The 20,950-nt window shown below is 38.1% G+C and overlaps 1 protein-coding gene across 1 annotated transcript in view; it reads right to left on the minus strand.

Moving 5' to 3' along the window:
• Nucleotides 1–20,950, minus strand: part of TMC1 (transmembrane channel like 1) — a 135,876-nt gene that overhangs the window by 35,203 nt on the left and 79,723 nt on the right. The window contains exons 8-11 of the mRNA XM_035302443.3: nucleotides 8,284–8,428; nucleotides 7,455–7,649; nucleotides 4,728–4,907; nucleotides 4,441–4,602 (exon numbers count right to left, since the gene is read on the minus strand). Coding sequence (XP_035158334.3) covers nucleotides 4,441–4,602; nucleotides 4,728–4,907; nucleotides 7,455–7,649; nucleotides 8,284–8,428 — 682 coding nt within the window. The remainder of the gene's footprint in view (nucleotides 1–4,440; nucleotides 4,603–4,727; nucleotides 4,908–7,454; nucleotides 7,650–8,283; nucleotides 8,429–20,950) is intronic.

Genomic DNA, 20,950 nt, shown 5'->3' on the forward strand with positions numbered 1-20,950 from the left:
TGTGTCGATGCTAACTGGGGGACAATTTAGCACTGTGAACAAAGACACAAACTCTGTAAGCAGATTATGCAGGCTAGATTGGGGCTCCTGTCATTGACCTTCTCAGAGGTCTTGAGTAAATTACCTTTCTAAGTCTCAGTCTCCTAATCTACAAAACGGGAATAATAATATAACATATCTCAGAATGAAACATAAAAATTCGAGGAGAAAATACTTGGCACATTAGCAATCGTTGTGGTTATCTTGCTTTCTCCCCTTCCCCAAAGCGCAGACCTCAGGATATATCTTCAAGGAGGAATGGCTCTGCAGCTCATCAAATCCATTAGGAATGAAACTAAAGGATTGCTTGGGAATCTGCAGAAGTAAAGGAGCAGGCACATTATCCTATATTCAAAACAATAAGAGCTTTGAGTCTCATAACATCCTTGGAGATAATCAAAGCAGAGGGCATCCATGGAGAAGAGGAAACATCTGTGATGCTCTCACAGAACAATGAATGAGGGTGCATATCTAACTTTACATGCACACAAGCTGCCTTTTACTATTTCTTCTGGAGGCGTATTTACTAAATTAAAGAATAGAAATTTTCCAGATGCATGGGTACAGATATTGATCTCGTAAAGGCCAGAGCTTTTCAGCACTCAGATCTGTTATGTCCTATATGTTCTCTTTGTTCCCAGAGATTCTATCTGCCTAGTCAACATTGCAGTCAGAACAACCCCTTTTCCCTTGGCCTGCTTCTTCAGACGTTAATGGTTCCTTGGAGAAAGGAAGGTGAAAGAGAAGGGAGAAATCCAACTACCAATGGCAGTAAGAAAAGATGATGAAGCAAGGAAAACCACTTCAGACAGGATTAAAAAAAAAAAAAAAAAAAAGACAAGACAAGCAGCATAATCCATGGGCTTCCAAGGTGGAGAATTAAGTAAATGGTACTACTTTTCTTTCAAGTCAGTATGTATGGGACGATTGCAGAACCGTCTGCATCTGAAACTTTCTCTTAGGTTGCATTCACATTCCTATCTAATTAATGCATTTCTTCACTCCAGAAATGGCCAGCCCAGATCCTACTCTTTACAACTAATTCTATTAATCCTGTTCAACTGGTGTTTTTGCCTGTTAAAGAGCAGGTTTCTTAACTTTCAAGCCAACCTGTGTTCCAGAATATGCAGAAGAGAACGTCTCAAATTCCTTCAGTTTCTGAAAACTGTACATTTTCTATTTCCCTTTCTTGAATTGTATGCTCCAGATTTAGGGAGTGGCTTAGTTGTGATAAAACAGATTCCTGTTAAGAACCATCGCCAGATTTACTCCAAAGAGCCTTGGAACATGGAGACCCAAGTACCATTGTGAACTCATTTCTTACTGTTGCTGTGACAAATTGCCATAAATGTAGTGGCTTAAATCAACACAAATTTACCTTCTTACAGTTCTGGAAATCAGAAGTCTAAAATCAAAGTGCAGACATGGGGATTGAATCTGTTTCCTTTCTTTTTCAGTTTCTGAGGCCACCTGTATTCCTTGACTCTTGATCTCCTTCCTCCATCTTTAAAGCATATCCCTCCAACCTCTGGTTTAGCTGTCACATCTCAATTTTCTGACTTTTTCCCTTTGTCTCCTGCTTATAAAGATCCTTACGATTTCTTTAAGCCCACTCACATAATCCACAATAATTCTTTCAACCTGAGATCTTTGACTTAATTTTATCTGCAAAGTCTATTTTACCATGTAACATATTTACTGTTTCAGGGATTAGAATGTGGACAGCTTTAGAGGGTCATTATTCTGTCTACCACATCCTGAATCGCAAGCACTCCTCTATTAAGTGCAGGCAACTTTCATTTATTATTTCATATGTAATATGTTCCTGTAAGCTGTATGAAATGTGCGTGTCTGGAAATCAAATTAATATCATATAACATGAATGGGGAGATTTATCTGGTTCCTGAAAGCTTAATGAATAAAGTAAAATAGAATTCTCAATCATACCATAATTTTTGTACTCAATTATTAATGATACATGTCTAGCACTATACACATTTGCCTTATTTTTTCTTTCACAGTTGGAATCATAATTGATTGGCCTAAGTGTGATGAGCACCTGATAGAGCTAAAGATATGATTCACATATTTGTTTGATTTATATGAATTTTATAAGACTAATGCTAGTCCTTCAATTTTCATGTTATCTTACCAAAAAAACACAGCAAAAAATTATTCAAATAATTTCACAAAGACCAAATCACTGTTAAACTGAACTGTTGCACAAAAGCTGTTCTCAATGATAATCTGAAGCCCCAAAATCAATTTATGGAATGCACATTAGGAATAGCAATTCTAACTAAGTAAAATAATAAAAGCTTTTTAAAATATAATTGGATTTGTATAAAGATAAGAGATCTGAAGTGGATTTTTTTAGGGTTTTCTTTGCCTTGCCTTGGTTTCCCTTAAGGGATAGAAAGCCAGATGAAACATTACTTCTTTTCTCTGATAAAGTATGGCTAGTCTTCAACTGGGGTTATTCACAAAATCATCATTAAAATAAATAACTTAAATAGTATTTTATTTCTCTTAAGGGAAAATTATTTAACAAAAATGGACATTATTTAAATTTCTTAGTATGGGCTCCATCCCATTGAGATGCAGATCAGCAATCACTTCTTGTAATTAGCCCAGGATGGACGGTCTATGTTGCGGGTCCAAACTGGGGGTTCCCTGTCTGGTGACAAGCAGTGGGGGGAGTAGGTAGAACCTGTGAGAGACAGACTGGCCTCCTCTCCTGGAGTCAACTGCAGTTTGCTGGAGATATGGATGAGGCACTTAGGGTCTTCGCTCCTTTGTTAGTCCAAGGGTAGCAAGGGCAGTTCTACTGCAGAGGTAGTGACAGAGAGGCTTTCAGTTGCCCCTGGGAATACTGTCCAGAATGTTACAGAGCTGCTACTTGCTCAATAGCTCTGGCAGAGGGTAGCTGGAGGCCTAGGCCTGGAGGACCTGTCCAGTGAGAAGATATGGGAATGGGCGCCCTTGTAAAAGTCTGGCCACTTTTTCATAGGGTGGCTGCATCATATTGGGAGCCTACATCAGTCCCTAGTCACCTCAGATGTTTTATTCCCTGGAGGTATCAACAGTGAAGGCTACGAAACAGCAAAGATGGCAGCCTGCCCCTCCCTCTGGGACTTCCATCTCAGAAATATACAGACCTATTGCTGGCCCAAACACACATGTAGGAGGTGGCTGGAGACCCCAGTTAGGAGGTTTTACCCAGTAAGGAGGAACAGGATCAGAGACCCATTTGAAAAAGCAGTCTGGCCACATTTTCAGAGAGCAGCTATGCTGTGCTCAGGGTCTGCTTCAGCCTGTTGTCAGCCTGGACTCTAAGGCCTGAAGGCTGGAAAGGCTAAGTCTACCAAACAGCAAAGATGATGGCCCACCCTTTCTCCCAGGAGCTCTGTCTCAGGGAGGTTCAACACTGCTACCGGTGACTGGCTGGAGTTCCAAGCCAGTGGGTTTCATTCTGTGAGGTGCCATGAAGTGGGGCCTGCAGACTGTCACTGAATACCCCCAAGGGATATTCTTGGGGTTTTAACCTCCTGCTCTGCCAGAGGTGCAGCTACTTTTGACAGAAAGCCTGAAAAGGAAAATTCCAGGTATCTAAGGCTCCCGGGTCTCTGCATGTGCTTAAGTGGCTGCTCTGCTGAGACTTCACAAAGCTCTGGTGTCAAAGGCCCTAGTGGAGTAGGTTCATGAGGGAATCTCCTGACCCAAGGGTTGCCAAGTTCCATGGGAGAAGCATGGGTTCCCAGGGTCGTGCATTCACTCACAGCTTCCCTGGGCAGAGGAAGGTCCCCTGGCTTCATGTCACTACCAGGTGGGCTGTCACTCTGCCTTGCTTTTCTCTGCTTTCCATGGGTCAGGTTGTTTCCTTCATTAGATCCCATGAATGTATCTGGATGTTTCAGTTGAAGGTGCTGTATTAACTCACCCCTTCTATTCCTCTCCTGGAGAGCCACACACACACTAGCTGCTTCTAGTTGGCTATCTTGGCCACTCCCTAAGACTCTATTTTTGTTTGTTTGTTTTGTTTTACAGCAAACAAGTAATACTAAATAGAGTTCCATTTAAATATTTGCTTTGGCCTGTATCGAAATCGAGTGCTTTATTATAACACAGATAGTAAACATCTCTTTGCACGCTTTTCAACTATCCTTCCTTTATATGCAACTGTAAACGGGGCATATAAATAATATTTACCTCAAGGGATAGATTCACAAATAGCATGAGATAATATACATGAAATTTAGAGCCAGCACACAGTCAATATTAAACAAATCTTAACTATTTTTACTAAAAAGCAATTTTTAAAAAGCTACTCTTATGAAAGAAATATTGACTCTGCTCTTTTTTTAACCTACTAATTGCAAACATTTCTGTTCATGGCATTACCTGTCCCACCATTGTTTCCCAGCAGGGTCCTCGAGGTACATCTGCAGGATGAACAAAAAAGGGTGATCCAGTGCTGTTTTCAGAGAATGATGCATTGTAGGCCTTGATCATATTGGCTTCCCAAAGGGTAATATTGGCCTTAACTAGCTTCTCCTCTTCAATCTAGAGAGCAAAAAGAAAGAAAAGTGAAGACAACAGAGATTTCAAAGGCAATTCTGGCAAACTTGAAACTGAGAATTGAACAGCAAGCACTCTTATGGCAAGGGAAATCCAGAAACAAGGCTTACCTTGTTGTTAATCTCATCCATTAACGCAAGAATAAATACATACAAATTGCCTAAAAGGAGAGCAAAAATGCGTCCCAGTAGCCATTTCAAAGCGATAAGAGGATGGTAGTCTTCTAATTCAGCAAATAAGTCAAACAATGTTGGACAGAACATCCCTAAGAGGGACATAACCATGTTCATCTGCAAGGAGGCACAAGGGAGAAACTAGGTTAATACCGTTTAAAAGTTATTATTGCTTTTTGCCAGAATTTCAGAAGATTCTGAGCTACACTTCTTTGATCTCTTTTAAGACTAAAAATGATTTTTTATGCATGTTCAGAATTTGATCTCAATAAAAGACAAGGACAATATTCAACTCACATTTTCAAGATAGACATGTGTCTGAGTGTGTGTATGTGCCAGTAGCAATAGTCTGTTTCCTGGTATAATGAGGTCAGCAATTTGCATCAATCTCTACACAGAGAACACATATCATTCTATGTGGTAACTGATTCTGATATGGTGATGCACTTCACAACAAGATTTCCAAAGAAATGAAAAATTATCTGCTTGAGGAGGAGGTTCAAACTGAAAATTCTAATCTGACAATCATCAGTATATGGGCTGGTTTAATCAGTTAGAATGGATTAATTCCCTGAGATGGGCTTAAGTCTAAATATTGAATTTTGGCAAATGTAAACTTTTAAGGCTAAAGAAAACCCCACATAAAATGAGTTTTATTAAAGGAAACAAGACATTCAGAGAAACAAATGGAGAACACATGGCATAATGTTATGGAAGCCAAGGTCGAAAAGTTTCAAAAGTGAAAGAATGAGCTATAATTCCAGAGACAAGAGAATAATGCAGGGGTAGGGAGAGGAGGGAGAGAGAGGGAAGAAGGAATAGAAACATGAAAAGTAAGAAACACGTGCTTCTTATTTCCTGGATGTTTGGCAGCCTTATGGTGATATTATTTAAAGTCAATAAAAAGAATCCAAAACATATACTAATTTTCTAATGGGGAAAAACAGATATAGGTAACTCTGGCGACTGTCTCCTTTTTCAAATACCTGGCTCAAATTGTCACCACTAAACCTTTCCTATTTTCTCCTGTGGACTTCATGGTGTGAGCAATTATAATAACTACCAGACTATATTTAGGAAACAATTGTTATTGGATTTTTGTCATTTTTATTAAAACATTATATAAGTATGACTAACAGGATCCAAATCTCAGCATGACATAATACAAAATCAGCATGCTATAATTTTAGACTAATGTAAAGAAAATTTGGCAGATCCTGTGCAATCTTAAGCAAGGTAAATTTAAATTTGGTTTCATCAGATTTGTAAAGTTACTCATGAATCTCCATTATTACCTTCATTGGCCCCCAAAACTCATAGGGTCTCTAAAATAGATGTTAAAGAGGTTCTTACAAAATATAGTTCTTTTAATGATAATCAACTACCCATCCTTTAATATAGTTCATTTATACAAAAACATAATCAATATAAGTAATGCACTGAAGCTGCATGATAATGTTGCCTCCATGTACTATTACAATTATGAGACAATTTTGAAAGCAAACTTAATAAATGCTTTGAGGTGTTCCTCCATTTTTCATTTTAAATAAACAAACTTTCTCTGCTGAATGACTTATATTTTATGTTTTCATGACATGACTGTATATTAAAGTCTTTAAAATATCTAGTCTCATCTCTATTGGTACCATTTCTGAAATACCTAGAATGTTATTTGGAACCTGTTGTTGTAAGTAGATTATATCATTTGCTGTCTAAGATTTTTTAGGAAATTCTATGCTTATAAAGATATATTTTAATTCTTTTGATCTATACAGTTCTACAAAAGCTTCAGTGTGGGAAGTCTACACTTCCCACAGCCTAAATCTGCACACACTTTGAAAATGCCCAAGCTCAAAATGATGTCACGTTATACACATAAACATTTTATGAAAGGGAACAGGCTCTAGCAACAACTCATGACCAGTGATTTTGTAATTCTAAATGATCTACCTCTAACCTCCTTTCTCTGCTCCACCAAGTGGGCAGATACTCTGAAGGCAAATTACAATCATAATGTTTAATTCCTGGAAAAGAACTGGCCTTCCTCATTTGAATAGCATTTAGAGGGAGAGGAAGTAAAGTACAGGCAGGAGGAAATGGAGATGGAGATGCTGCATCTAGGCTTCTACTGAAAAACAGAGGGAAGCCCAGACATGCCCAAAGGCGGAGAGGCAATCTGTGTGTTTCCAGTGAGACCAACATAGGAATCAATGGCTTTATCATGGCTACTTCAAAAAATTTAGGCAACAATTTGATCTTTTACTGACAGATGAAGGATTTGGAGAAAACAACAAGAAAGAGCCTTGGACTCGAAGTCAAGACTCCTAGGTTCTCACCCTAACTCTTCTCCTAACTCTGTGACCATATCACACAATCTCTTGAGATTCAGCATTCCCATCTGTAAATGTAATGATTGGACTATATGTTTTTAAATATCTTTTCTGACTCTAATTTTCCATCATGTCACGAAATGAAAAACAGACAGTACAGATTTAGAAATAAGACTAGAAGAGAATGGAAAATGAACAACATGATTGGTTAACTGTCAGGGCAGGATGGGGGATAGGTAAAGAGTGGCCTTTCTAAATGTTCCATCAAAGAAGCATAACCCACAAAATAACAAATGTCAGGTTCTAAGCACATAAAAAGCATGCAGAGACGAACTTCATTTTTTTCCCACCACCCAAGGGTGTCAGGATCTTGCTGTGCAAATTCCTGGGAACGCTTCACAGCCCAAAAGATGAGGTATCCACTCCCTCCAAGTGTTAGAAACACGAAGAAGTTAGCAAGAAACCTCAGGAATCTGATCAAGTGGACGTTTTCTTCTACTTGGGCTGCTCTTTCTTCTGTTATGGCTTCCTGTATCCATGCAAACAAACAAACAAACAACCCAAAATAGAGTATCTTAGCTACATTTTAAAAGTATCATAAACTCAAGAGTTATTTTTACAATATCAGAATGTGAGGAATGACAATGCAGACTAAATCTGAGATTCTACAAACCAGGTGAATATTGCCAAAATATGATGTCAAGTAAAAGAGATAAGGAAGAATTCTTGCAAACAAACTGTGTTTGATCTGATATTAGGATAGTCTTCATTCTAAAACTTTTCATTCCAGAGAATTTTTTTTTAAACTATAAAACAATGTTTTAGGGTCATTTTAAATATTATGCTTATTCCTGTAAATAATTAGTGAATATTGTTCTAGTTTTAAAAATATCTGACTCTGATTACTCATGGTGTCCTGTTTCAATCCAGTAACATTATTTTATTACCAGATTTAGAGAAGTCCTTAAGGGATAATTGTGCTGTTATGGGTCATGGAAGATTTTCTAGTAATAATCAGAACCATGGCAAGATCCTGGTAGGCAGAAATCGTGAGTTAATCTTTCTTGTAAATTATCAAGATACTACACTAGCAGGACCATAAGGAATGCCCCCAATTTTACTCTTAGAAATACAAAAAGCAGGCTTTTGAAGTTGATGACTACCTTAAAGTTCATTGTGATAGAATTAAATTTGTTGTCTGCCGTCTCAGGATTGCCAATCAGGTAGTCCCAACTGGTAAAGACTTTCCAGCTAAAATTGAAAGCGTTATCATCTCCACCTCCATCATCACCAATGTTTTTGGTCATTCTGCAAAAGCAGGAAGTTTAACCCAGCAGCCAGAAGAAAATGAGACAGGGAGAATAGAGAGAAATAAAACATGGTCACGAGAGTTGAAGTGGCGAAGCAACAGCAAAAAGACATATTTTTTGACAAGTTTGTTCTAATGAACAGAAAATAGTTTCTTTTTAAATTTTATTTTTGCTAAATTGTTTAAATGATTCACTTTCTAGGCCTTCAAGACTAATAAACTACTATAAGCACTGAAGATTTAAATGATTCAAAATGTATACAAAAACATATATATATATATTTTTTTTTAATTGAACTTTGGGCTCTGGGGTACATGTGCACATCCTGTATCCTGCATGATTGTTGCATAGGTACATACACGGCATGGTGGTTTGCTGTCTCCATCCCTCCCAACCCCCATCACCTACATTAGGAATTTCTCCCAGTGTTATCCCTCCCCATCCTCCCCACCCACCGCTGTCCCTCCTCTCCCCTTCCCTCCACCCCCCACCCAGCCAAAAACATTTTTATTAAACTGAGAAAATTAGTTCTTAACCTTTGGTAGGACAAGAATCGCTTTAACAATATGATGATAATTATTTAGTCCCTCCCCAGGGGGAAAAAAACACATGTACTGACTTTTACATTGCTCCTCACAACTTGAGTTGGTTTCCATACCATCTGAAGCCTCTGGATGGACTAAACCAGGCAAAGAAATTCCTGTGTAAATTTTAACTTCCCCCCAGAATGTCCTCCCAAAGACAGATTACATTGCATACATTAAATTTCAATCTACTCTACAATTCTTGAAGAAAATTCAACATTTTTATACAATCTTAATGCCAAATTAAGATTTTATATATATATAAAAATCAGTGATTTTATATATATATAAAAATCAGTGATTTTATATATTTTTTAATCAGTAATTTTATACACACACACACGCACACACACACATATATACTTGCTTGAAGAACTTAAAATGCATTTGCTCATAGGTTTATTTTAGTGGTTAGAGATCTATATCCCATTTACTCCACTTCCTTTTTTCCCTTTCACTATAAATAGCAACATTAAAATTTCATATAACACATATTATAAAATGATCCCATAAGGTTTTGGTTTTTAAAATATTATAGTCATATAAGCCCCAAAGAAGAAAGGGGCACAATGACATAAAGCTGACATTGGTAGGTTGACAGGTGTCTCTAGATCATTTATGTTCCCCCACTGTTAGCCACACTTATCATGGAAGCTTATGCATTTCAAATAGGCTAGCATGTAAGGAAAAATAACTATATATCATTATTCCTTTTATCCATCTATCACTTTACCCTTTGCAAATGGTGGTTGTGTGTGTTTTCGCATTTGTTCTCTTTAAAATCTCAGCAAGAAATCAAGGTAGTTACTCTCGTTTTTACAGATGAGGAAGCTGAAGCTCAAAGGCATGAAACAATTTTCTGGACATTATCCAGCAGTGAACCACAGAGATAGGTCAAGGGCTCAGATTTTCTGACTTTGCTCCTGTGTTCAAGCTAGGATAGCTCAGGATATCATGAGGTATGAAAAGCCATACAAAATGCCTTTTTTTTTCCCTTTGGTAAAAATGGGTTGAAAGCAGACATTCCCTATGGTTTAACCTAGGAAGAAAATGACTTCTTTGATTGATATTCCACTGTCCAATTTTTGCAGTGTCATTGAGCCAAGGGCAGGGCTTCAAGTAAAAGTGGCCACTTGGCAGATACATTTTGAAATTTTATCACTGACAAAGTTTTGAGCTGAAGACAGACTCCCCCGAAAAGGGAGCCCAAACTGAATGAGCAGAATGGAAGACCTAACATCGGAACGGGTGTGAAAAGAAGTGGAATACTGAAAGGAATAAGGAAGAATGCCGAAGACAAACCTGTGGGCAACACATTTTTATTGAGATATGGGCCCAATAACTATAAACTCTACTCTTTGTCTATAGAGCAAAATATATATATTTATGAAATTTGCTCATTTTTTGAGACTGCTGTCATTTTCAACCACTATATCTGTGAGAAACAATCTCAATACATCATTTGCTTTGCCAGGGGAGTTGGCAAAGGCAATTTTAGCATGTATGTTGTAGCCTAAGGTTTTTATACTGAATTTCTTGCCTTGAACCACAAGTTTGCAATTCCATTTATACCCTGAGGTCACTGGGTTATTTCATGGGTGCATGTTGAGGTTTTTAATAAATCAAATAAATGACTCTTTAAATCCTAAACCAAAAGGGTCACTGTAATGTAGCCTCTGCTAAAATGAAAGTTGAGAAGAGGAATGAGATTGAGAGGCAGGTAGAAAACAGTTTTCTAGAAGCCCACAGGATAAGACCACACAAGAAAAAGAAAATTACTGTAAAAGTGATACTAAACAACATGTGGACTAGTTCTCTCTTTTCCTTGGTTTTAGTTACTTATGATCAATTCATGGTTCCAAAAATATTAATGGAAAACTCCAGAAATCAGCAATTCATGTTTTAAGTTTTGTGATGTTTTGAGTACTGCGATGAAATTTCTCACCTTCCTACTTCAGCCTGCCCCAGATGTGAATCCTCCCTTTGTTCAGTGTGGATGCGTTCTGTGGATACAAGGTGTATCCATGTTGTTAGTAGCCCTCTCAGTTATCAGGCTCACTATTGCAGTTAGGCAATGCTTCGGTTCAAGTAACTCTTATTTCACTTAGTGATCTCCAAGTGCAAGAGCAGTGATGCTGGCAATTCAGATATTCCACAGATAAGACAGAAAGTTCTTCCTTTAAGTGAAAAAGCAAAAGTTTTTGACCTAATAAGGAAAGAAAAGAAAATCATTCACTGAGGTTGCTAAGATCTACAGAAAGAAAGAATCTTCTATCCATGAAATTGTGAAGAAGGAAAAAGAAATTAATGGTAGTTTTGCTGTTGTACCTCAAACTGCAAAAGTGATGGTCACATTGTGTGATTACAATTTAGTTAAGGTGGAAAAGTCATGAAATTTGTGGGTAGAAGACATGAACAGAAACGTGTTCCAATTGACAGTAAGAGAATTTGCTATCCACAGTTTCAGGCATCCACCAGGGGTCTTAGAACATATCCCCTGAAGACAAGGGCATACTACTACTTTAAATTATTTCCCCCAGATGCTTTTTTAAAAATATCACTTTTTTCTTTCCAATTTTTATTTTAGGTTCAGAGGATGCATGTGCAGGTTGCTTACAAGGGTAAACTGCATATTGTGGGGGTTTGGTGTACCGATTATTTCATCACTCAGATGGTGAGTGTAATACCCAATAGATAGTTTTTTAGTCCTCACCGTGCTCCCACCCTCCATCCTCACGTAAGGCATGGTGTCCACTGTTCTCTTCTTTGAGTCCATATGTACTCAATAGTTAGCTCCCATTTATACATGAGAATATGTGGTATTTGGTTTTCTGTTCCTGCATTAATTCACTTAGGATAATGGCCTCTGGCTTCATCAATGTTGCTGCAAAGACATAATTTCATTCTTTTTATGGCTGCATAGTATTCCAAAGTGTATATATACTATATTTTCTTTATCCAGTACACTACCGATGGGCATCTAGGTTGATGCCATATCTTTGCTGTTTTGAATAGTGCTGTGGTAAATGTATGGGTACATGTGTCTTTATAGTAGAATGATTTATATTCTTTTGGTATTTACCCAATAATGGGATTGCTGGGTTAAATAACAGTTTTAAGTTTTTTGAGAAATTTTCAAACTGCTTGCCACAGTGGCTGAACTAATTTACATTCCCACCAGTAGCATCTAAGTGCTCCCTTTTCTCCACAGCCTTGCCAGCATCTGTTTTCTGTTTTTTTCTAATAATAGTCATTCTGACTGGTATGAGATAGTATCTCGTTGCGGTTTTACTTTGCATTTCTCCAGTGATTAGTAATGTTGAGTAATTATTTACATGCTTAATGGCCATGTGTGTGTCCTCTTTTGAGAAGTGTCTGTTCAGCCTCATACTGACCATCAGCTAATGTGACCCAGAATAGATTTTTTTTAAAAAGAGAGAAAAGTGTCTGTTCGTGTCTTTTGTCCATTTTAATAGTTTTCTATTGTTTTGTTTTTGCTGGTTAACGTTCCTTATAAATTCTGGATATTAGACTTTTCTTGGATGCGTAGTTTGCAAATATTTTCTTCCATTCTGTAGGTTGCCTGTTTACTCTGTTGATAATTTCTTTTGCTGTTCAGAAGTTTTTTTAGTTTAATAAGGTCCCACCTATCAACTTTTGTTTTTATTGCAATTGCTTTTGGAGTATTCCTAATGAAGTCTTTGCCAGGGCCAATATCCAGAATAGAATTTCCTAGGGTTTCTTCAAGGGTTTTTCTTCCCCCCTGAGACAGAGTTTTGCTCTTGTTACCCAGGCTGGAGTGCAATGGCGCAATCTTGGCTCACTGCAATCTCCGCCTCCTGGGTTCAAGCAATTCTCCTGCCTCAGCCTCGCAAGTAGCTAGGACTGCAAGCTCGTATCACCACGCCCAGCTAATTTTTGTATTTTTAGTAGAGATGGGATTTCACTATGTTGACCAGGATGGTCTCAATCTCTTGACCTTGTGATCCACCTCCCTCAGCCTCCCAAAGTGCTGGGATTATAGGCATGAACCACCACGTCCAGCCCCAAGGGTTTTTATAGATTAATTTCAAAACTAAAAATTTACAATTTTAGATTTTACATTTAAGTCTTTAATCCACCTTGAGTTGATTTTTGTAGATGATGAAAGGAAAGAGTCTAGCTTTGGTCTTCTGCAGAGGGCTATCCAGTTATTCCAATGCTATTTATTACCCACAGAGTCCGTTCCCCATTGCTTATTTTCATGAACTTTATCAAAAATCAGATGCTTGTAGGTGTGCAGCTTTATTTCTAGATTCTCTAACCTATTCCATTGGTCTATGTGGTAGTTAATATTAGATGCCAACTTGATTGGATTGAAGGATGACTAGATAGCTGGTAAGTATTGTTTCTGGGTGTACCTGTGAAAGTGTTGACAGAAGAGATTGACAGTTGAGTCAGTGGACTTGGAGAGGAAGACCCACCCTCAATGTGGCGGTGGAGGCACCATCTAATCAGCTGCCACAGTGACTAAAACAAAGAAAGGGGAAGAGGGTGAGGTAAGCTGGCTTGTCGAGTCTTCTGGCTTTCATCTTCCTGCTGTGTTGGATGCTTCCTTCCATCCTCCTGCCCTTGGACATCAGACTCCAAGTTCTTCAGCCTTTGGACTCTGGGACTCACACCAGTGGTTTGCCAGGGGCTCTCAGGCCTTCAGCCACAGACTGAAGGCTACATTGTCAGCATCCCTGATTCTGAGGCTTTTGGACTAGAACTGAGCCACTCTTGGTTTCTTCCTTCCTCACCTTGCAGATGGCCTACTATGAAACTTCACCTTGTGATCGTGTGAGTCAATTCTCCCTAATAATCTTTCTTTCATATATACATATATTCTCTTAGTTCTGTTCCTCTAGAGAACCCTCACTAATAAAGTCTGTGTGCCTGTTTTTCTATCAGTATCATGTGGTTTTAGTTATTGCAGCCATGTAGCATATTCTGAAGTCAGGTAGTATGATTGTGATGCCTCCAGCTTTTTTTTTAATTTGGCTTGTGATAGCTTTGGATATTCAGGGTATTTGGGTTCCATATGGATTTTAGAATAGTTTCTCCTAATTCTGTAAAAAAAAAAAATCATTTGTATTTTGACAGGAATAGCATTGAACCTGTAAAGTGTTTTGGGCAGTATGGCCACTTTAACAATATTGATTCTTCCAAACTACAAACATGGAATTTTTCCATTTGTTTTTGTCATCTCTGAATTCTTTCAGCAATGTTTTGTAATTCTCATTGTGGAGCCCTTTCAACTCCCTGGTTAGCTATATTCCTAGACATTATATTCTTTTTGTGGCTATTGTGAATGGAATTGCATTCCTGATTAGGCTCTCAGCTTGGAAAACATTGGTGCATGGAAATGTACATGAATTTTGTATCCTGAAACTTGGCAGAATTTGTTTATCAGATCTACGGGCCTTTGGGCAGAGACTCTGGGGTTTTCTAGGTATAGAATCATGTCCACAAAGAGAGATAGTTTGGCTTCCTCTCTTTCTATCTACATGCCTTTTATTTCTTTCTCTTGTCTAATTGCTCTCGCTAGGACTCCCCATACTATGTTGAATAAGAGTAGTGAGGGTGGGTATCCTTGTCTTGTTCCAGTTCTTAAGGGGAATGCTTCCAGCTTTGGCTTGTTCAGTATGATGTTGGCTGTGAGTATGACATAGATGACTCATTATTTTGAGGTACATTCCTTCAATGCCTATTTTGTTCAGTTTTTAACATGAAAGGATGTTGAATTTTATCCAAAGCCTTTTCCGCACCTATTGAGATGATCACATGGTTTTTGTTTTTCATTGTGTTTATGTGATAAATCACATTTACTTACTTGTGTACACTGAACCAAACTTATATCCCAGCAATAAAGCCTACTTGATCATGGTAAATTACTTTTGGAGTGATAATGGATTTGGTTTGCTAGTATTTTGTTGAGGATTATTTGCATCTAAGTTTATCAAGGATATTGGCCTGAAGTTTTATTTTCTCATGTGTCTCTGCCAGGACTGGGTATCAGAATGATGCTGGTCTCATAGAATGAGTTAAAGAGGCATCCCTCCTCCTCAAGTTTCTGGAATAGTTTCAGAAGGGTTGGCACCAACACTTCTTTATACATCTGGTAGAATATGGCTGTGAATTTGTCTCGTCCAGGGCTTTTTCTGGTTGATAGGTTTTTTTGTTACTGATTCAATTCTAGAATTTGTTATTGGTCTGCTCAGGGTTTCTTTTTCTTCCTGATTCAATGTTGGGAGGTGTATGTTTTCAGGAATTTATCAATTTCTTCTAATTTTTCTAGTTTGTGTGCATAGAGTTATTTGTAATCATCTCTGAAAGTTTTTTGTGTTTCGTTGGGGTTGATGGTAATTTCCCTTTTGTCATTTCTGATTGTGTTTATTTGAATCTTCTCTCTTTTTTCTTTATTGATCTAACTAATGGTCTATCAATATTATTTATACTTCCAAATAGAAAATTCAGGAATTTATTTATCTTTTGTACGGCTTTTTGTGTCTCTTTCATTCAGTTCAGGTCCAATTTTGGTTATTTCTTATCTTCTGCTAGCTTTGGGGTTGGGGTGCTCTTGTTTCTGTAGTTTCTCTAGGTATGATGTTAAGTTGTTAATTTGTGATCTAACTTTTTAATGTGGGTGTTTAGTGCTGTCACTTCCCTCTTAATCTGCTTTAACTGGGTCCCAAAGATTCTGGTATGTCATGTCTTTGTTCTCAATAGTTTCAAATAATTTCTTTATTTTTGCCTTAATTTCATTGCTTACCCAAAAGTCATTCAGGAACAGGCTATTTAATTTCCATGTAATCCTGTGGTTTTTAGTGATCCTCTTGGTATTGATTTCTATTTGTATTGTGCTGTGATCCAAGAATGTTGTTGGTATAATTTCAGTTTTTCTTAATTTGTTGAGAATTGCTTTATGGGTGTGCATGTGGTTGATTTTAGAGTGTATGCCATTTGCAGATGAGAAGAATGTATACTCTGTTGTTGGGTGGAGTGTTCTGTAGATGTCTGTTAGGTTCATTTGCTCATGTGTTGAGTTCAGGTCCCAAATATCTTTGTTAGTTTTCTGCCTTGATAATCTGTCTAATACTGTCAGTAAGGTGCAGAAGTCTCCCATTATTATTGTATAGTTACCTAAGTCTTTTCATAGGTCAAGAACTTATTTTATGAACCTGTATGTTCCAGTGTTGGGTGCATATACATTTAGGACAGTTAAGTCTTCTTGCTAAATTGAATCTTTTAGCATTATATAATGCCCTTCTTTGTCCTTTTTGATTATGGTTAAAGTCTGTTTTGTTTGAAATAAGAACAGCAAGTTCTTCCCGTTTTTTGTTTTCTGTTTGCTTGATATATTTTTAATCAATCTCTTTCTGTCTTGATAGGTTTTTATCAATCTTTTTATTTTGAGCCTATGGGTGTCACTGCATGTGAGATGGGTCCCTTGCATAGGACCCATGCATAGGTCCTTGAAGGCAACACACAGTTGGGTCTTGCTTCTTGATACAACTTGCCATTCTGTGCCTTTTGAATGTGGCATTTAGCTCATTTACATTTCAGGTGAATATTCATATGTGAAGATTTGATTCTGTCATCATGTCGGTAGTTGGTTGTTATGTGGACTTGTGTAGTTGCTTTATAGTATCAATGGTCTGTGTACTTATGTGTGTTTTTATGGTGGTTGGTAATAGTTTTTTATTTCCATGCTTAGCTCTTCCTTAAGGACCTCTGTAAGGCAAGTGTGGTAGTAATGACTTCCCTCAGCGTTTGCTTGTCTGAAAAGGATTTTATTTCTCCTTTGCTTGTGAAGCTTAGTTTGACTGGATATGAAATTCTCAGTTGAAATTTTTTTTTTAGGATGCTGTATATAGGCCCCAATCTCTTCTGGCTTGTAGGGCTTCTGCTGAAATTATGCCATTAGTGTGATGGGTTCTTTTTGTAGGTGGCCTTCCCCTTCTCTCTAGCTGCCTTTAATATTTTTTTTTTACTTTGCTGTGACCTTGGAGAATCTAAGGGCTGTGTTATGGGGATGGTCATCTTGTACAAGATCTTGCAGAGCTTCTCTGAATTTGAATGTTGACTTCTCTAGTGAGGATGGGGAAATTTTCATAGTCAGTACTCTCAAATATGTTGTCCAACTTGCTTGGTATCTCTCCACCTTTCTCAGGGATGTCGTAGGTTTGGTCTTTTTCATAATCCTAAATTTTTTGAAGGCTTTGTTCCTTCTTTTTTAGTTTTGTCTGACTGAGTCAATTTGAAGAACCATTTTTGAGCTCTGAGATTATTTTCCTCAGCTTATGCTATTCTGCTGCTGACATTTCCAACTGTATTAGGAAATTATTGTAAGGGATTTTTCAGCTCTATCAGATCAGCTTGGTTCTTTCTTAAAATGATTATTTTGTCTCTCAGTTCATGTATTGTTTTACTGGATTCTTAGGTTCTTCGTATTGGGTTTTAACTTCCTACTAAATTTCAACAATCTTTATTGTCATCCAGATTCCGAATTCATTTCAGTCTGATTAAGAAGCATTGCTGGGGAGCTAGTGCGGTCGTTTGAAAGTGAGAACACACTGTGGCTTTTTGAGTTGCCCCAGTTCTCTTGCTGGTTCTTTCTCATCTGTCTGAGTTAATGTTTCTTTAATCCTTGAAGTTGAAATTCTTGGATGGGGCTTTTTGCTTTTATATTCTTTGATGCCTTTAAGGGTTTGACTGTGATGTAAGTTGGGTCTAGTCAACTGGCTTCATTTCTGGCTGATTTCAGGAGACCCAGCCTCAGCTCAGCACTCCTGGGTTGTGTGCTGTAACTTGGTGATACAGGACCAGCCACACAGCTTTGTTCTCTGGCTCCTCAAAGTTAAACACCTGCTGTGCTGAAGGAGCTGAGGTATTCCCAGTCTGTGAACAACAGCATTCCAATGAGGGTTGCCAGCAAAAGTACTTTGTTGGGGCAGTGGCAGTGGGGTCTCTGCTCACATGCCAGTGGCAGCAGAGCAGCAGGGTCCATGCATGTCTGCATGCTGGCAAAGCAGTGAGGGGAGGCTGCAGGTGTGTGTGTGTGTGTGTGTGTGTGTGTGTGTGTGTGTGTGTGTGTGGAGGTTTATCTTCAGAAGCTCTCTAACAGTTGGGTGGGGTCTGGCAGCAAAGAAGCTATGGTGGTGGCTTTCAGGAAGTGTCCCAGTTGGGCATCCAAGGCTGTGCTGCAAGGGGGCACAACCAGGTATGAACCTCAGGAAAGGCTGGCAGACAAGGGAGGCACTCAGACTAGAATGGCCCCACTCCATGGGCAAGACAGCTCCGCTGTGTATTGGTCTGACAGTCAACAAAGGCCAAAGCTTATAGGAGCATGATCAGCCTTCAGGGATGGGTGTCCTTGGCTGTGCTCTACTATAGTCCTTCCTTTGCCAAATCCTTTGAACTCCACACAGTCTAGAGTTCTGTCCCTGCCAACTCTTCAAGCAGCTCTCCCTATCAGTTCAAATATCCATGGGGGTCATGGAGTCTCCTGCACCTAAAATTATAGAGGTCCATGATGAGAGTGGGCAACTCCACACCTATTTAACTCTCCCTTCCCCAGGAGCTACTTGGGGCCAGTAATGAGTCCTGGAAAATATTCTTAAGCCTAGCATTCCAAGCTTCCTCCAACTTTAGCACAGAGTCTACATCCTCCCTCCATCCACTCTCAATGCCTCCCTTCTGAAGATCTGCTTGGAGTGTGCCAATCTTATTAATAGTCTGGTTTCTCAGTGGGAGAAGCTCTTCCTGGTTGCATCTGGTAGCCATCTTTGCTCTTCTCGCCTATTTAAAATTCTTGAGCATGAAGAAAGTATAGCAAATATTTGACTGCAGAGGATCGCAAAAATATGAAATTATACTATAATGACCAAAACCACTGGTCATTTCTTTGTTTGCAATATTTCCCCAATTGAGCACCACAGGGGCAAGGACTTTATTTTGCTTGCCATGAAATACCCAGGTACTGGATAGTTCTCTTAGATTACCCATGCTAGGTGCTTCACAAATAGTAATTAAATGAATGAATACATGAATTGTCATTTTAGAAGTAAACTTAGCACTGGAAAATGCCTCACCAAATAAATACATATGGCATAAATTGCTTTTTTGCATGGCGGAATACATACAATAAATGCATACCACATATGCTAGTTATGCTGTTACTATTAGTTCTGTCTTTGTCATTAAAATAGGTTTTGACAATATCACCTCACTTTGTAAATAGCTGACATTCATTGTGATCTACTACTATCCTATTAGTCCATGCTTACAAGAGAAGTTTTTCATGTTGAGGTTTATAATCTAGATGCAGTGCACAGAGCAGTAATAAAAAACAAAAGGTGGTGACTTTATGTCTTTCATAACTTATTGCTTTTCTGCTCCAAGCATTTTTGAAACAAGGTCAACTATAGTTTGAGGAAGATGAGATAATTGTGTGCTTTGTGGGATTTGCCAGAATATTATGCCCTGTAGGCTAGGTCCACTTACCCTTACATAACCTTCTCTAGGGTCTGAAATTCATCATTACAAACATCAAACATTATGATCTTTAATGAAAATATCTCTGAGAAGTAAAATATTAGATGGGTCTATGAGGGACTCTGCTTTCTACTAAATAGATAAGGAGAAATTCCTTCGACAAAGAAAAGAAATTAATTGGGGATGGGAATGTGAGGAGGCAAAAAAAAACAATTTCAATGTTAAGAAATTAAGGCTGTCAAGAGACATGGAAGACATTTAGGAAAAGTATCAGGTAGATCACAGCTGTCTGGGTAAACATGTACCAAAGACGTAAAAAGGAAATGGCCAAAGGCACTGATGATCTAAGTAGGAGGGAGAAAATTAAGTTTCACTGATTTAGAAATGGTGTGTGTGAAGCTGGCCATGATATATCTTGGAATATGCAAGAGTCTAATAGAACAAGAACTTGGTTTTGACAGGTTTAATTTTTTTCTTTAACAAAGCATTTGGTCACCTGAGCCATATCAAGGCCATAAAACTTTAAGGGAATTTGACAACAGATAAGGAACTATTTTAATAAAGAATTTTTAAAAATAAAAAGGCTACCCAGGGTAAGACAGAGACATCAATCTATATTGATGATCGTTATCATCAGTATAGATGCATCCACATTAGAAATTAGAAAAACTAAGTGTTGGAATTAAAGGAAGGTATTCAAGGCTCAGTTCTGCAAGTTACTGAGTATTTGAACTTAGTCATATCCTCGAACTCGGCTTAGCCCTAATTTTGACATCTATCCAACAGGAATAACTAATGTGTACTCATGTCTTGAAAGAGCTTAAAAACTAAATATGGCAGTTTTCTCAGGAGGAACCAGTAAGTGAGGCAGGTTTAGGACACAAAGTATGTCACAGACTGCTTCAGAGAGCTCCTGCTTAGGGTGACTGTGCAGTTTCTCCCTCAAACACCCTCAGGTGGAGGGCCCTTCCCAATGAGGCAAAAAGCTCATTCACCTTGTGCATAGTCAAATAAAAGAATGGAGACCTTACTTGAGATGTTTCAACTCTCCTCATAAACTAGTTAAAAAAAAATGGCTAATGGGTCATTTTTTAAATATATAAACCCAAATAACTCTGCTAGGCTTCTGCAGTCTTTAAGTGGAGTATTAAAAATATATTCTAGGCAGGGGCAAAAATGAACTGCAGTAATATCAGTTCTCTAGTGAAATTCCTCCCCATACTCTAATAATCCTTTCCCAAGACAAACCATGATTATACAGTTGATTGTGATGGTTTCATTGGGGATCATTCATTTTTGCTGTCTTACACAGCTAAAAATTTTTGGATGGGTGATTATTCTGGTTTTATAAAAATGAGCAGAGAACAATAGATTCTGCCTATTGAGCTGATTCCCCTGTCTTGCCAGCAACATTAATT

The sequence above is a fragment of the Callithrix jacchus genome, chromosome 1 (genome assembly GCF_049354715.1).
Source record: "Callithrix jacchus isolate 240 chromosome 1, calJac240_pri, whole genome shotgun sequence".
In the NCBI taxonomy this organism is placed as follows: domain Eukaryota; kingdom Metazoa; phylum Chordata; class Mammalia; order Primates; family Cebidae; genus Callithrix; species Callithrix jacchus.